This window comes from Thermobia domestica, chromosome 6, assembly GCF_964235325.1.
Source record: "Thermobia domestica chromosome 6, izTheDome1.hap1.1, whole genome shotgun sequence".
NCBI classification, from domain to species: domain Eukaryota; kingdom Metazoa; phylum Arthropoda; class Insecta; order Zygentoma; family Lepismatidae; genus Thermobia; species Thermobia domestica.
Window position 1 is genome coordinate 237,533,782 of NC_137459.1, and position 16,916 is coordinate 237,550,697.

Genomic DNA, 16,916 nt, shown 5'->3' on the forward strand with positions numbered 1-16,916 from the left:
GCTGACCGATGTATTGTTTGCAACTACAAGTCCTACAAATGCGACACAAAACTCTATCGAATATGTGGAAAGGATCGAGCCAGTGTCTTTTTGTCTGCCACTCGACTCCTAAAGGACTATGTTTATTACCGAACCTGTACTTTCATGGATGAAAACAGTGTTTTTGCGGCTGATATTATGTATCACGCCGTGTGTATGAGTGGTTATCTGTCAAAATATGTTCATGCTCAGAAAGAAGTCAAAGCAGAAACTGAACAATCTAATAACATCCATATGGCTTTTGAACTACTACTTCAAAAATTAGACTTTTCCATAAAAGGTGGGTGAGGTGAGGTGATTTTAGTTTAGCGTCCCTTTTCAGCAGCGAGGCTATATGAGACGTGGACCTACTGGTTAACGTGGAATCCGAACCACATGAGCTTCCGCCGGGAATCGAACCCGGGTCTCTCACGCCAAAGGCGCGTACGCTAACCGCTTAGCCACGAGGGAGCTCTTTCCACAAAAGGCTACAGCTTAAGTGAAATGTGCTCTTTCATGAGCACTGAATGCAATCTTTCCCCTCCAGTGACTAATAAGGAGCTGAAACACATGCTTATTAAGAAATTTGGCGATCAAATCATGTTTTCATATCCAAAGGGAGAAATTTGTCGCAACTTGTGTTTTCATCAAACGCTAATATTTCATCTGATGTAGACAAAATCAGAGCTAATGAGCCTGTAGTAAATGCCGACAAGTTACTACGTAACGAATGCTTACAGTTTACCTTTGATTTGGATAACAAGTTTGGTGATGAACGTGATCTCGAAGCTTCATTCAGTAAATACACAGATAACCGTCCACCTTTGTGGGACCAATTCTTGAGTGTGTTAATTCTAAAAGAGAAGAGTGCAGATGATGTTCAAAGAAAATGCGACGCCATTTTTCAGATAATCTTTTATCTGGTTCATGGTGGGAAGAAACAGACTCCGCTGCATGTAAGCAACGCACAAGCAATCCATGATGCATGCAGATCCAAGTCCCTTATTATTGCTTTCAACCACCTCGGACTGTGTGTCAGCTATGACACTGTGCAGAGACAGGACCATTCCCTTGCATGGAGAACTATATCACTTGCAGAAGGCAACAGATTGCCATCACCGCCAGTAATTCGTGCGAACCGGCCCATTAGAGCAGCGATGGATAACTCTGACCTGGAAGAAAACATACTGTCTGGGATTGGGGGAACACACGACACTGTTCTAGTTCTTTTCCAGAATAGTGCCACTTTGGACAAAGACTATGCTTTACCAAACATGACACTGGACAGTTTTGAGTTCGATAAACGGAGGAGAACATTTAATGACATTCTAGAGTGCCAAAAGTTAGTAAAATTCATTACAGCTAAAACTAAAAGTTGTATTGGGCAGGATTACATTGCAAGTGAAACGGTCGTCAATGTTGAAGAATCCGTTCGAACTCCGATTATTGATCGAATCTGGTATTTGACTAGATACTTCCAACAGCTTCCTATTGAGTCTGAAGAAGAGTTTCCTGCAGAGCAAATACCTTCCCGGAGTTCCTTTAATTCTATTGTGGCGAGTAAACAGTTGCCAAAGACGAATGTTGCATATACTCCTATTCTGCCTCACCCAGCCACTGATGTCTCATCCATGTATACAATAATGCTGAATTTTCAAAACGCGATGTGCCAAGTTCAGATTAATGAGGGTTCTCTATGGTGCGACGGAGTGTATCGGATTGCACGGGAAATACAGTTGTGGGAGCCAACAAAATTTTCAAACATATTTATCGGTTTAGGATCCTTTCATACATGTAAAGTAATAATAAATTGCATTGGGCAATTTCTTGAAAATAGTGGAGTAAAGAAAGTGTTGATCGAAACAAACATTTGGTCCGAAAATAGTAGAGAACATTCTTAATGGTAACCATTACGCACGGGCTGTTCGAGGACTATTTTTATTTTCAGAAGCAATACAACGCCTTCAGTTCGAACAGTTTTTCAACACTCCTGAAGGCCATAAACATTTAGAGATACGCGAGTTGTTTCGAACGCTGCAGGAAGCTTGCATAAAGGCAGACGATCAGAAAGCAAGTGCTGAGGTAAAATACGTGGAGTCCAATCTTCACGAATTCGACAAATGTTTTCAAGCATTTCTCAACGAAGGAAATGCAAAGTCAGTGATATTCAAGTACTGGAACACATTCCTTACTGAAATATTCCTTATTGTTCGTGACATTATTCGTGCTGACCAGGAAGGCAATTGGAAACTGCATCTCTCAGCAGTTCGAAGAGCACTGCCTCTATTTTTTGCATTCGGAAAAATCAATTACGCAAGATGGGGCTCTCTGTACTTTGAAGATTGCATGAAACTTGAGTTTAGCCTCCCCAGCGTTTATTCACAGTTCCTTGCTAGTGGCTTCGTTGTGCAGCATGGAGATCGTAAGTTTAGCAGCGTTGCCATGGATCAAGATTTAGAGCAACTGTACAACAAGACTACAAAAGATAACAGTGGGATTATCAGAATTACGCGAAGAAAACAATCTGTAGCACAGCGTGACCTCATAAAGCACGAAAAATCGAACATAAATCAGTTCCACCAAAAGATGTGCGGTCTCCTCGAAGAGTCGGTGTACACTGTGTATCACAAATTTTCTTCATCAATTACCAAAAGGGATGAAGCAAGCATCATGAAATACATCAGTGAACGTGGAAATCCATTTGACTTGAAGCTAACTGGTATCTTTAATATCATCACTGGGAAGCACTTTGAAGATGATGATCAGCACTATAGATTAAATTGTGTTTCAGACGGCGAGAAAGAGTATGACTCTTTTAAACGTGAACATTTCGTTGATAAGACCAAAAGGCTATTAGGTCCTCTTCCAAGGCTGAAGAAAGTTATACCAAAGAAGTTGCAGGAACCAATCAGTGTTGAGAAAAAAACTGCTGAGGCACTCCGTACTATTGATGTTGTTCGGGAAAAAGAATACCCTATCGATAAGTTACTATGTTGGGAGCTGACATCGACTTCATTCTTTCTAACAAAAGATGGCTTTCTTCAAAAACCTAACAAGTCGGATCTCGTTCATGAGCTGGAAAGAGAACTTAAGGAATGTAATATTTCTCTTCTACCACCTTCAAGCTTAAAGACTGCAACTGTGTTTGACTTCATGCTGCATGCTAGAGTAATTTCTTCAGTCAAAACATCAATGAAAACATTTGGAGATTTTGCACATTTAATTTTACAGAGTATTCAAGCTATTTCCAGTTGTTCTTCTCGAATAGATATTCTCTTTGACGTTTATAATGAAAACAGTGTCAAGTCATCGGACCGTTGTCGAAGAGCAAAATTTGATCCCATAGAGATGACTATTTCAGGGCCAAAAACTCCTCTTCCAAAGAATATGGAAACATTCTGGGCATCGGCAACAAATAAACTTAGATTCTAGCAATTTTTCGTGGAATATATGCGATCGACAGACATTGAATGGCCTGACAGAGAGATATATATCGGTGGATTTGGTGAGCTTGGAGAAAAAAGTGGAATTATGAATGGTAACGAATTCGTTGAAATTGCCTACCTTTCGTCACAACTTGAAGAAGCAGATGAATGATTATTTCTTCACATTCAGCACATTGTAACTGAACAGGTGTTAAAAAAGTAGTGCTAGCTTCATCTGATGCTGATGTTTTTGTCTGCGCAATGTATTACTTTTTAAACACTTTTAGGAGCAATGGTTTGAGCGAACTTTGGGTTCTGTGCGGAAAAGGAAACACTTCACGTTATGTCCCCGTTCACGTCTTTGGCGATGTTCTGGACTACAAAGTGATTCAAATCCTTCCCGCTGTTCATGCATTAACAGGGTGTGACACAAGCAGTAAAATAGGAAGTAAACGTTCAGCTCTGAATTGTGCCAAGCATAGCCCACAACTTTTAACACAGTTCGGGAAAAATGAACTGTCAGACAATATGGTGGACGACGCAGAGAAATTTCTTTCTCAAGTCTTATCACCGGAATTCACCTCAATAAATGCTCTCCGCATTTATCAGTACAACAGAATGAAGAGACTTGATTTCACTAAATTAGCTCCAACATCTTCAAGCTTACGACTGCACATAAAACGTGCATACTTACAAAGTTATAGTTGGTTTCATGTTTTTGATAAGATGCCCAAATTAACTCCCACTGAATACGGTTACGTGCGTAAAGATGATGATATTATCCCAGAAATTATTGAAAGTAGTTCGCCAGATGATTTTCCTCATCCATGCCATTGTAAAAAGTGTGCTAGAGAAAATATCTGTGTCGAGTTCATAAAATTATCTGTTGTAGATTCTGTGCCTGTGGGAGAAACATTCATTGTCGCAATCAGTATGAATGAAAGTGACGTGCTGCGATGAACGCTTGAGTCTTATTATTTTGTATCTGAATAGTCACTGTGATAATTATATCAATACATGTACACTGTTTCTTTGTCATGATGTGAAAGTAATAGTGTGTAAGTTATGTTAATGTGAAATTAACAAACCGGCTGAAAGAAATTTACTTTCGTTTTTATTATGTTTGGTGCAGAATATTTTGTGGGTGCTTATAAATATGAAAATGGACCTAAAGTTCAAGCAACATCAACATAGCCTAGAGCCCATAGGTCCTTTCTGAAAATTCTCGTATAGGAATTTCCCTTGAAATCAATGCTACTGAGTCCTTTCATCAAAACCATCATTTAGCATTTTCGAAAGAAAACATGTTTTTATTTCATTGTTTCACCCATGTCAATTCTGGCTGCCATATTGGATCTAGCAGCCATTTTGAAAATAATTGACGTGACTGGAACTTCGTATCCAAGCCAAAAATCATGCATTTCCACTGTCTAACAAATATCTGAAGAGAAATTCTCTGAAGTCGAACTTTCCAACAGGACCTATGTACGGCCCCTAGACTAATATTGTTTTCCCTAAATCAAGTGAACAAAAGACGCATGAATGTGGATTTCATATTATATATATATATATATATATATATATATATATATATATATATATATATATATATTTACTTTTACCACAATAATTATTACAATTGCCAATTTTAAAATTTACCCTATACAAAGTACTTGGACGGTATTCGAAATATCAAAGGCAATGCCTAACAGATTTTATGGAGAGAGAAACGCAATTAATGATATATCGCTCAAGAGCAATCTAGATTACACAAGTTACAGTTTCTCCCTAAAAGAATTAGATGTCTGGGCTTTAGGCATCTACGGCCATGTTATACCGTCATGTACGAGAGATGACGTCCCTCGGCGATCACAACACGCGGGCAATTGAGGAGGAGGAAAGGCAAGGAAGGAAGGAAGCCGCCTGGGACAATTATGTTAGGTACCATCCCGGTATCTGTGTGGTAATAAGGAAAACTTCACTCAGGATGGCTTAAAAAGCTTTTACACTTTTTCAGTCGAGTGTGCTGATCGGGTTTCTGCCTAAAAATACAACATAATGATATTATGTAATGATGTGGATCAACATTAATTTTTATATATGTTTTCTCTTAACCAACAATCAACATATCATTCTTATATTAAAACACTGATAAAGCCAAAACATAGCAGGTATGACAAGAAGGGACTCAGTCATTTTATTTTCCCCCTTTACGACCTGCATAATCGTGCACTGCCTAAACAATCTTTTCAGTGCTGTAAGAAATCCGCACATACGGCAAATGTTCTTGAAATCAACATGTTACAAACCGATAAAACAGTACAAATTTTAAGATCAAACATTTGCATAAGTTTTTCAATTATAAAATTTGGTCATATTTGTGGAATCTGGCTTGTGAGTGATATTTGTGACCGCTGTCATTTCTTTCGTTCACTATATGTGACCACATCAACTATGGATTTCATTGGCAAGGGTACAGGGGTAATGGGAGACACCCTATCCTCCCCTACCCGAAAAAATCTTCATGTGTAAAATTTAGTTTACATGATAAGGTATTATAACTATGAAAGAAGACACTCTCTTCCTAAAACATTGTACAGAGTTCTACGAACACAAGAATAAATTCAACGCTAAAACAGTGAGAATTACAACTCTGTAAATCTTATATTTTGGTTGCCTAACGAAATACAGTGTTTCGTTAGGTCAGTTGACCGTATCACTTTTTGGATAATGGTACATATGGCAGACAAAGTCGGAGCTCAGACTTTCCTGTGGACGTGTACTCTCTGTGATTGGAGATCGATTACAGAATACTAGATGTTCAGGTAACCGAATAAAGTAATATCAAAATAATTATAAGAACCATGAAAAACAATGACTGATGTGCTTACGCTCCCTTAATCTGGAAAATTTGGTAGCTTCTTACTTATCACTTATTGAAAATATAAAATTATCCTTTCCAAATTCTTTCGTCACACAGAGGCGATCACTATAAAACAGGTAACAATCGCAGACACTGTGGATAGTAAAGGACCAGCAGAAGGGACAATATTAAAGAATCACCGCAATTCACACAAATTCAAAAAACAAGACTGTTGCTTAACGAGTATAAAACATGAAAATAATCCAAGAGCGACAATCAGTACCTCTTAGCATTCAGTTCATTTAATGGTTTCTATGAGTAAGGAAAAGAAAGACAGCAATGAAATGTTTCAGTAATAAAACGTTTAGATTGGACAAAATATTATCACGTGAAAGAAAGCTGTACAACACATTGTTGAACCCCACATGTTCCAGAGATCTATTCAATACATGTTAACCGGGGAGGCGAATAAACTTAATTCTAAAGCTTTTATGTGTAAATTTGATATTCATTTTCTATATAACTGATAACCAAAACTCAGGTAACCATATAAAGCAATTCCTAGTCTCTTGGATACAGTCTACCAATGTATTAGACCGAAATTCAAATGCTACTCTTTGACAATCCAAATACCAGGCACATATATACGCCGTGATAGACAGTACGTACAAGGTCAAATCAGCCCAAGAAGTATTGTGGCTAGCGGACTATTTAACACAGAGACCGCAACTCCCTCTGTATCGTCAGTCAGTTTTTAGTGATAGTGACGATGAGTGCTCAACAACGTCTTAGACGTGAACTGTTACTGTATAAGTTCGAACTCAGTTATAACGCTGCGGGAGCAATCCAAACTATTTGTCACGGGAGCATCCAAGGTCCGGGAGCCCCAGTGTAAAAGACTGAGGTTATACGACACCACCGAGACACCGACATCCATCCACTCGCACACGACGCTTGTCAAACTAACTCGGTATGTCCCAATCTACTGTAGTGTGTCACCTTCACGAACTCGGGAAAATCATCAGGAGCTGCCACATTTTGTCACATGAGTCGAATTCAAAGATTCAGTTTGTTTTTCCAAACAGTTGGAACAGATTATACTGCACTATGCCAAAAACATCCTGTATTGGTGAAACAATAGCACGCCGTGCTGCAAAAGGGTAATGCAAAATGACACTCGGCTCCAAAAACGCAATAAAAAAAGTAGGAACTTGATAGCATCTAAATAATACTACACATGCCATACAATCTTGGCCTTGCCCCCTTCGGATTACTACGTGTTTCGGTGCATGGCGTACTTCGAGATCACGATGCTTCACCAACCACCCGGAGGTGGAAACAGTAGTGGCGTGACTTCTTTGTCAGGACAGACGTAGTATAGACGTGGAATCGGCAGTGCAAACAGTCTAACACGAGACGATACACTTTGAAATTTTATTTCTTTGCACTGTATAAATACAGATATACTGTATCTAGTGTGTGCCAGAATACTGCAAAACTTACGACTCATCTTTGTATATAATTATTTCTATTTCTTCTTATACTGTGATAGCATCTGCAAATACCTAAGCTCTCGTACTAATTTTTAATGCATTTTAATTTCTAGTTCTGATTATCGTTAATTTTTTTTTAACTAAAAAAACATATATTTTTTAAAACCAAACTTCTCACTTCCATTAATCACACTAATGATTTGATTTCACCCTATGAGTGAGGAGAATATTTACTGATTTTATTTGTATTTTATCAACACACTCATAAACAAACACAGTTTCACCTCACTTTATCCTTTGCATGTGAGTAAAAAGAAACTTCAACATTTCCGTTAAAAATCGTCGATTTTCATCTCGAAGATTAGATGACATTGCTTTTAAGATTTTGGGCAGAGATGCTGATAATGAGAACTTTAAAACTATACTGTAAATCTGTAGCTCAGAGAGCCCTAATTTTTAAAATTCGTGATCGTGATTGTGTGCGTATTCTGTGTTTTCAATTACTGTGGTTACTGTTATTGAGTAAATTATAGTTATCTAACATGGTATTCATATTTTATCTAAATTCCTTTGGCCGGAGTATAATTTTGGACTTTTTTTATTTGGTATAAAACTGGTTTGAGAACTTCGCTTTCGTCGTATTTTTAGAATAATATAGAATCTTGCCTTGAGTAAGATTATATCATTTTACGTCCTAAAAGACATGTTTTCTTTTTTCGTTACAAATGATCATAGTTTTAAAACTGTATGCTGCACTGCCGATATGATTCTGCTAGTATATCGGCAGGACAAAATGTAATTTTATGGTGTATATATATATACATATATATATAAGAATGGTATGGCTTCAAAGGTTACAAAATATGATACTGAGAATTGGCAGAACAAACAGTCGATAGCGGTAAGTGTCCAACTTTCTCATGTTAATTCCTCACGGTAATGAAATTATTCCGTGATTCGGTATAGTATGTCTGCTGTAATGAACTGTAGTGCGTACGTTATCAAATCACAAAGTACCTGGATGGACGTGAGCGACACCGGTTCCGTAGACAATGCAAATGGACAGGAAAATCCAGCATGTGTTCAAATTCGCCATACAGAGCCATCTGGTATTCTTGTAAGAGCGAAACAAGCTATATATCCCTCTTGCCTCTGGTCTTCATTTAGGGAAGTGGGGGCCAGTACATTCATAACATCGTCAATCCTGTCCTCCGACCTTATCTGAACACCATCATCAAGCAAGAAATACACGTCCCCATATTGTGAGAATAACTCAACGTCTTGGGGTATGTCTTCTAGTCTGTCCTGCTAGTATTCCTATACTAAGCCCTTCCAAGCACATATGAAACAGGGTGGTATAGCATCAAACGGCCAGCCAAACTCTCACAATGACCATCCTTTAGACACGTTAAGATCTATAGCGTGACCGACTACCTCCCGAACAAAAGTTTGTATGGCCGCTTGGGCTGGGATCACTGTTATGTGCCAATTTTCGTCCAGATACGTGGACTTCTGCTAGTTGTTCTTAAATGCTTCTCCACCAGCATATATAGAGAGCATATGTTTTGATTGGAATTCCAGAGTAAAATACAAAGCAATATACCTTTGAGACCAGGACGACATATGACCTCATCCTTCTCTGCGTAGTTCCCGTGTTTCGTGCAGCATTAGTCCTTCACCTAGCATAAGCTGTTTTCGTAGAAGTTTGTATTTTGAGCTTAAAACCACATTTCTACTTCAAAAATGATGTCACCCCTGCTGTCAAAATGGCGTGCTTTGAGTGGATGTTTTATTTCTGGAAAAACTAGTAAATGACTTTGTGCTAGATCCAGTGAATATAGAGGATGAGACAAGATTTCATATCCTAACTACACTGCCTTCGTTATGCATGCATTGTTTGAATCAAGTGGTGAATTGTCTCTCAACAAGAGCATCCCTTTGCTGAAAATTCCTTAACATTTGAGTCTTCAGTTTTTCTCGTAACTGAGCTATGAGATAATAAACAATATAGACTAGTGATAATTTGACCCTCTGGAAAATAGTCTGTCATGTGACCTCCTTACAGTCCCAGAACACCAACAGCATCACTTTGGCAATAGATTTTTGTACCTTTGCTTTTTGAGAGGGAAAAGAGTACTGTTTCCTCATTCTCTTTGTTTCTGACTTTATAAGAGCATACTCAACTTTCATCCATTGAGACTAGTGGCCGAAAGACTTTTTTTTATTGCGGTCATAACGATACAACATTTTTCTTGAAGCTCCCTCTTGAAGTCTCTAATCGAATGGACTAAGGAGCCGTGACACCCATCGTGCTAACAATTTCTGAAGATGCATCTGGTTATAAATTTTATTCCGGACGGATCCATAAGTAACACCTATTTCAGCCAACAATGTTTTCACTGTTTATCCTCCTGTCTTCCAATATGATGTCCACTTTTTCTATCTTGATGGCATCATCTGTGAACGATGGAACAACTGGGGGCATTCGAAGTAGTCATGTGTCCAGTTGATATTGCTATTTCCACTTGGATACCATTCCGTAGGACAGACTTTCACTCCCATAAACTGTTTCCATCTCTCCAAGAACTTCTTTTGCTGATTTCCCCTGCAGATATGAGAACCTCAAAACTTGCAACAATTGCATCTTGAATGATTTACCTGGAGAAAAAAAAAGAAAAGAAAAAGAAACATATTTTTTATGCTTACCTTAGAAGAAACAAGGTATAATACGCGTGTCCAAGCAAGTTCGTAGTTCGTCTCCTTCTGGGTGATTACAATAACTTTTTGATACCTCTTTGCAACAGCGTACGTAATAAAATTGTTTAGAACCACTCCTGTAATTGATATGTTTTTCATTACGATATCAGTGTCGTAACGATAATCAATACTATATTCGTGACGCTCTATCATTTATTACCATTATTTCACGTGTTTCAAATAATGACGCATGTATAATTTGCGAGTTACAGCACTTTTCCAGCATCATTCCCAGCATATGGGTAATTTTCATGAATATACTGTACGTGTAGTATTTAACACGTTGCAAACAAATACACCTTACAGTAATCTTCAAGCCATTCAATATTACAATTTTTCATACATTAAATACGTGTAGAATTCATACACTAAAAAGTAGAAAGATGCAAATAACTCCTACCATGATTCTTGAATGTTTCCATTTTGTCAATTTGTTTAATATCCTAAGCAAGTTTATACAGGAAAACATATTACGCCAACAGTATTGCTGATTATCACCTATTTCCAAACTTTCTGCTGTCAGTTCTGGTTGGTCCCCAATTACACAAGATGGAAAATCTAATATAGGAATACTGCAAAACAGAAAATTCATAAATGTTAAAAAAAAAAAAAAAAAAGTAACTTTCAATTTTATCCACACAATATACAGGTTATAGAATGACACAAGCACACTAATATAGTGAACGTAATGGGTTGAGTATGAATGTGTGAACTGGCCATCATGTCTTAAAACAACTGGATCGATCTCAATGAAACCTTCCCCAATATCGTCATTGAAATCTCTGAATGGTATAACAAGATATGCGAAAACTTCGTATTTCATGCGCAACTTAACTATTATTGCATGTATCACGTAAAAGATATAGGCATGAAATCTGGTACAGAGAGGCTTCTTGCATCATGAAATACGATGACTATACCATTCGCTCGCATGAAGTCAATACGGTAGACCACGCAAGGATTATTATTATTCAAAAGACTAGAAGTGGAATTAACTTCTCGAATTCCGCCCTGAAGGCAGAGGAATTTGATATGTGGGTTTATGTTTATTCCAAATACAACAAACATTAACGAATGAGCAAACACTGAACTGCTAAGTTTCCCCGATTTACTATTTTGCTTGGATGATCCAGTGCTGTTACCACAAACTTGATATCTAGGTCGTTTTAAAGGCAAGAAATAATGTGTATGGAATTCGCAACACAGCATAAATTGTTTCACCGCATCACATGCGTTAGATCAACTCGCTTTTGTTTAATAGGATAGTATTAATATTATTACTACTTATTTTATTACCTATATTATTATTAATTATATCTGAATATTTTTGAATTTTACTTATAAAATAAATTTCTCCCTGTAAAGTTTCCTAATATATGATTTTAATAAGACTAATTTCCTTGTTAGTTCTTTTTCTGTTCTTTTTTATTTTTAATGAAAGGTTGTCCTAAGCAAAATCAAATTAATCAAGGTTGCAATTCGTTCATTAAACAACAGAATAATACTTGAAGTTTGTTTTAAATTAGTACCTCTTAAATGGCATTCAGAGTGGTCTCACATTATTAACACTCGAACTCCGTCGTAGCTAAGCGATTAGCGTACGCAGCTTTGACGCGGGACCCGGGTTCAATTTCCGGAGGAAGTTCATGTGGTTCGGATTCCACGTTAAACAGTAGGTCCACGTCTCGTATAGCCTCGCTGCTGAAAAGGATGTTAAACTGAAAATCAAAATAAAATCGAACATTTTGCACTCACTGAAAATCATAAAACATATCAATTTAACCATCTGTCTGTACAGCAGACTTCGACAAAAATATGATTTTGACAAAAATATGTTTTCTTCAGTCGATAAGAAAGTACGGAGGAGAGGTATTTTTCTAGTAAGATAATGAAATACTGAACACAAAAAGTACCAGGGAAAACCCACCATTGGAAACTGACAATTTTTTTACTTTCTTCTCAATGATGTTTGGCCACGCTAATCAATGTTGCCGTACATTTTATACGCTATAGTTATGCTCGTACTTAAAAAAAAAATCAAAACTGGATCAAACGTATAGATCTCACGTGACGGTGATTGCTTCAAACGTTGATTTATTTTTAAAATATTGTACGATGTTCAAGTTAGTAAAGCAATCTCTAACTTTCAAGTCACTATATCATGCGGTTATTATTATTATTAGCCCCCATGATTTCCTCTATCACATTCTTAAAGTTAGATTTAATAAAATCTCAACTAGTTAGTTGCCCATTTTAGAACGTAACTTTCCAAGATATAATTTAACACATGATCAGTTATATTCTAGTCGACATTCCCTTCCAACTTTACAGGTATTTATTTATTTATTTTTTAATTGTTTTCGTAGCATAACGCCTCTTTGCACATTTCTATTGGAACTGAGATCAGAAACACCTGAAGCATCTTTGCAAATAGTGTGTATACTTTTATTATTCTTATATTCAAAATTTACATTATATATATATATATATGCTTTATTATTTTTTCTTTATGGTTAAGAAACGTTCTCCATGTGGTTTACGACACAAGCACTGGGTAATATCTGTAGAACCTAAAGAATCATCGTATTATAAAGGAATCTTACATGTTTCTTCAACTTTCTGGTTGTCTCGTGAAATTTTGCATTCCTCAAGGAAAAATAAACCGACAGAAACTTTTCATTCTGTCTTTAGGACTTTGTCCATTATTGTTCCTACTGCAACTTGAGGATTATCAATAGGTTCAGTAGTTGGCGTCATCACCATGTATACAATGAGGTTTTTAACTTGTACTTGAGTACTCTCCGCCTTAACCACCGAGTTCAATTTATCCCTCCAATCTCTGACATTAAGCATTAAGCGTCCTCTTATCAAGATCGACGGTATTGTACTTAAATATCAGTTACGTAAGTAAACATTTCCTTATTACGAGATCCACTTCTATTTTTTTTACGCCGGGTAGCTACTCAATTTATGTTGATCAGCATAACCTTAGCTAAGATTCTTTTTATGAGGTTTTTCATTTATATATTCGACTGCCAACTTAAAGAAGTTTCAGACTGATACTTTACACTGTGTTCAAACGAATACCATGAGGAAGACTGGTCAATGAATGCATAAAAATTACGAGAACAGTGGTATTCGCTATCAATTTAACAGCATGATGTCTAACAACCTCAACATATAGAAAGTCTGCTTTCTGAAGTTCGCATAGACAGGCAAATGATAATGCATTGCCCTAATTACCGTACTGCATCACACCTCATTTGAAATACTGCTCGCGTTATGTGAAGAGGTGTTTCCTGTAGTATGAGTGCTAATGGTGAAATACGCCACGAGGACGCAATTTGGGACCCTATGTTGAAGGGTAGAAAAATGGAAGAAATTGAAGTGGGATGAACACAATCAGGTCTTTCAGGTGCTGAATATACTGCAAAATATCATCTCCAGGTTGTGGTACGCGTGTCAAAATATCGGGTTCCCAATGTCAACTTATATTAGGCCGGCCACGGTTCACAACTCCTCTGCAGAACAGTTATATGTCACTAACGGCAAGACACAATCAGAGAACGTCTTCCCAACAACTGGCAATAGTGCTAGTAGCATCAACAAGACCACAATTCTGAAGGAAAATTGTATACCGGGGGCTACATACAGCTGGTCTCTATACTAACCTACTCGTGGTGTGTCTTACTCAACCCCGCGCAACGAACTCGCTTACGATGGAGCGAGAGACACCGATACTAGACCACGACAAATATATATATATATATATATATATATATGCTCCGTGGAGAGATCATGGGATTCCTTACAATTAGCTTAACACCACGGAAAGTGATCAGTATGATTGTCGTAGTGTACTGGTATGGGTGGGCATCATGCTCAATGGATGTATAAAGCTACACATCTGCAACAGCGGTACTGTTACAGCTAGGCGGTACAGATATAACGTGCTGGACCCCTATGTGTGTCATCTTTTTCGGGGTGCAATGAGTCTATTACTCATTTTCATGGATAATAACGCATTATATCATCGGGCAAATCTAGTGGAGGGATTTCTTCACGGGGGAAGATACACAACATTTGCAGTAGCCGGCCCGCTCACTGAACTTGAACCGTATCAAGCATGAATGTGGTGCATTGGGAAAACGAGTCACAGGCAGATAGCCATCTCTACAAATAGTTTCAGAGATTCATATTGTCCTTTGAGAGAAGTCTGAACGTCTTCAAGTGAGTAAAAGAAGCAGATTCCGGGCAAAAAAATCACGATGGTTTTAAACGGCTATGAAACCAGTGATATTGCACTTTTCAAATCTCCGACTAATCAGATTAAGCTCTTCAAAGTTGAACTGAGCTTTTAAACAACACATATCCTTATTTATATATGGAAGATTAATTACATTGTTTACTTCAAGAACTGAATAATGTATATAACAGAGTTTCCTTCATGCTCAGAACTGATTTGGGAGAAACCCATTCCTTAGATTTATCATTTACAGCAGTAACAATTAGGTCGTTAACCAAGTGTGAAATAAAGGTAACTCAGGCACACAACATAGTCGCAAACGCTCAGTATATTACCCGAAAATATAATCCAACACATGAACTATTATTATTATTATACATATATATGTAGCCCAAACACAGGAATGAAGAGTCAGAAATAGAACGTGTCGTATGTACAATCATGTCCAAAATGATTTTCGCATATCTATAACTGTCTTCTTGTAAGAATATAATTTGATAATGACTTCGCAGGATACCTTTAATACTGATACTATGTGTAGAATCGGGAAATGTATATTTGTGGTAAATTTCATAGGAAAAGAATTATAAATAAGAAAATTAGAATAAATAAAACAAAACGTTGCTAAATGGACAATAAAGTTTTGTTTTCGTTTTATTCTTCTTATTTACTGCTCTTTTTGACATTAAATTTGCCACATGCATGTCCTTGCTGATTATACACATACTAACGTTATAAGAAATATTGGGCTAATTCATTATCAAATTAAATTTCTACAGAAACGTATTTATAGACACGCGACAATAATTTTGGACATGAGTGTACATTTGGGAAAAGGCTTACTTCTACACCTAGGAACCGCTCTGTAACGTTAGCAACATTAATCAGAAACTCAGAGGAACTTCAAAACTACCAAAATATTTACCAGATAACGAACACGTAGTTGATAAAATGTATATTCTACCCAATAGACAGAGAACAGTCTGGGATGTTTTGGCTATCTTACCAAGAAACGTTCACTGGATTTGTATCAAGGAAGTCTTAAAACTTAGGCTGAAAAGTATAACTATGTAAATAAAGATCTCTAATATGGTACAAACATTTTTAAGAATCGATAGTGAGTTTCATCCCCATTTCTACCTGCACTTATCATTATTTAACAGCGGTTTTCAAGGACAAATATTTTTAAAGTATACAAAATAAACAGGTAATTAATTAGCATGGTCACTTATCAAGATTAAGAAGTGGAGAATTATCGGTTTCCAATGACGGATTCTTCTTTGGTGGTTTCAAATATTTTAACTACTTTACCTAAAACGTTCCCTAAAAATAACCCTTTCCCTCCTTACCTTTCTGCCAACTGAAGAGAAGCATCTGTGTCGAACATTTTAGTAGTTTTGAAGTTTAATCTGTACGGAGGTGAAACAATTAGCATTTTGGAATGTACATGCACGCCTGTTACATTACAAAATAACATACTTACGTATTTTTAGCTCCAACGTACGCCATAATATTCTGATTAAAAAACTTCAGCACTAAGGGTATACAGTTAGCAAAAACCAAATGCTGAGACATAAATTCGAACTGATATACATGATTAATTTTAAAATGCTTCAAAAGTAGTAAAATAATTGCAGAAACTGCTTTCACAATGATTTCTTTATGTCTATTTACATCAATTCCAAGTTTCATGGACTGTAAAACCGTCATTCTGAAAAAAAAAAAGAAAAAACGCACATTTTAGAAATGTGTGCTCATTATTGAAGTTATGTAAAAATCAGAAAACAAGTTTCTACAATTTAGTGTTCGGTGGAATACATAACGGCGAAACCAGCACAACTATAACAGCATTTCTAAATAGACAAATAAAAACCTACTACCTGACAACCCATAATAATAATAATAATAATAATAATAATAATAATAATAATAATAATAATAATAATAATAATAATAATAATAATAACTTAATCAGCAACTATCTAATCCGAAATTAGGTGATTTCAAGTGGACTAACCCCTGAATTAGCAAAAGTGGTGTTTCTTCCTTTTTTGGTCACATCCACAGCTTCAGAAGCTTTTTAAAAAGTTCAATTCAATGATGAGATGGGCTCG

General features: G+C 36.7%; 1 protein-coding gene across 3 annotated transcripts in view; it reads right to left on the reverse strand.

Annotated features, from left to right (window-relative positions):
• Strip (striatin interacting protein) overlaps positions 1 to 16,916 on the reverse strand; it is a 239,683-nt gene that overhangs the window by 103,151 nt on the left and 119,616 nt on the right. For all 3 annotated transcript variants that reach the window (XM_081762663.1, XM_081762661.1, XM_081762662.1), the window contains exons 12-13: positions 16,286 to 16,513; positions 10,957 to 11,128 (exon numbers count right to left, since the gene is read on the reverse strand). In XM_081762663.1, coding sequence (XP_081618789.1) covers positions 10,957 to 11,128; positions 16,286 to 16,513 — 400 coding nt within the window. The remainder of the gene's footprint in view (positions 1 to 10,956; positions 11,129 to 16,285; positions 16,514 to 16,916) is intronic.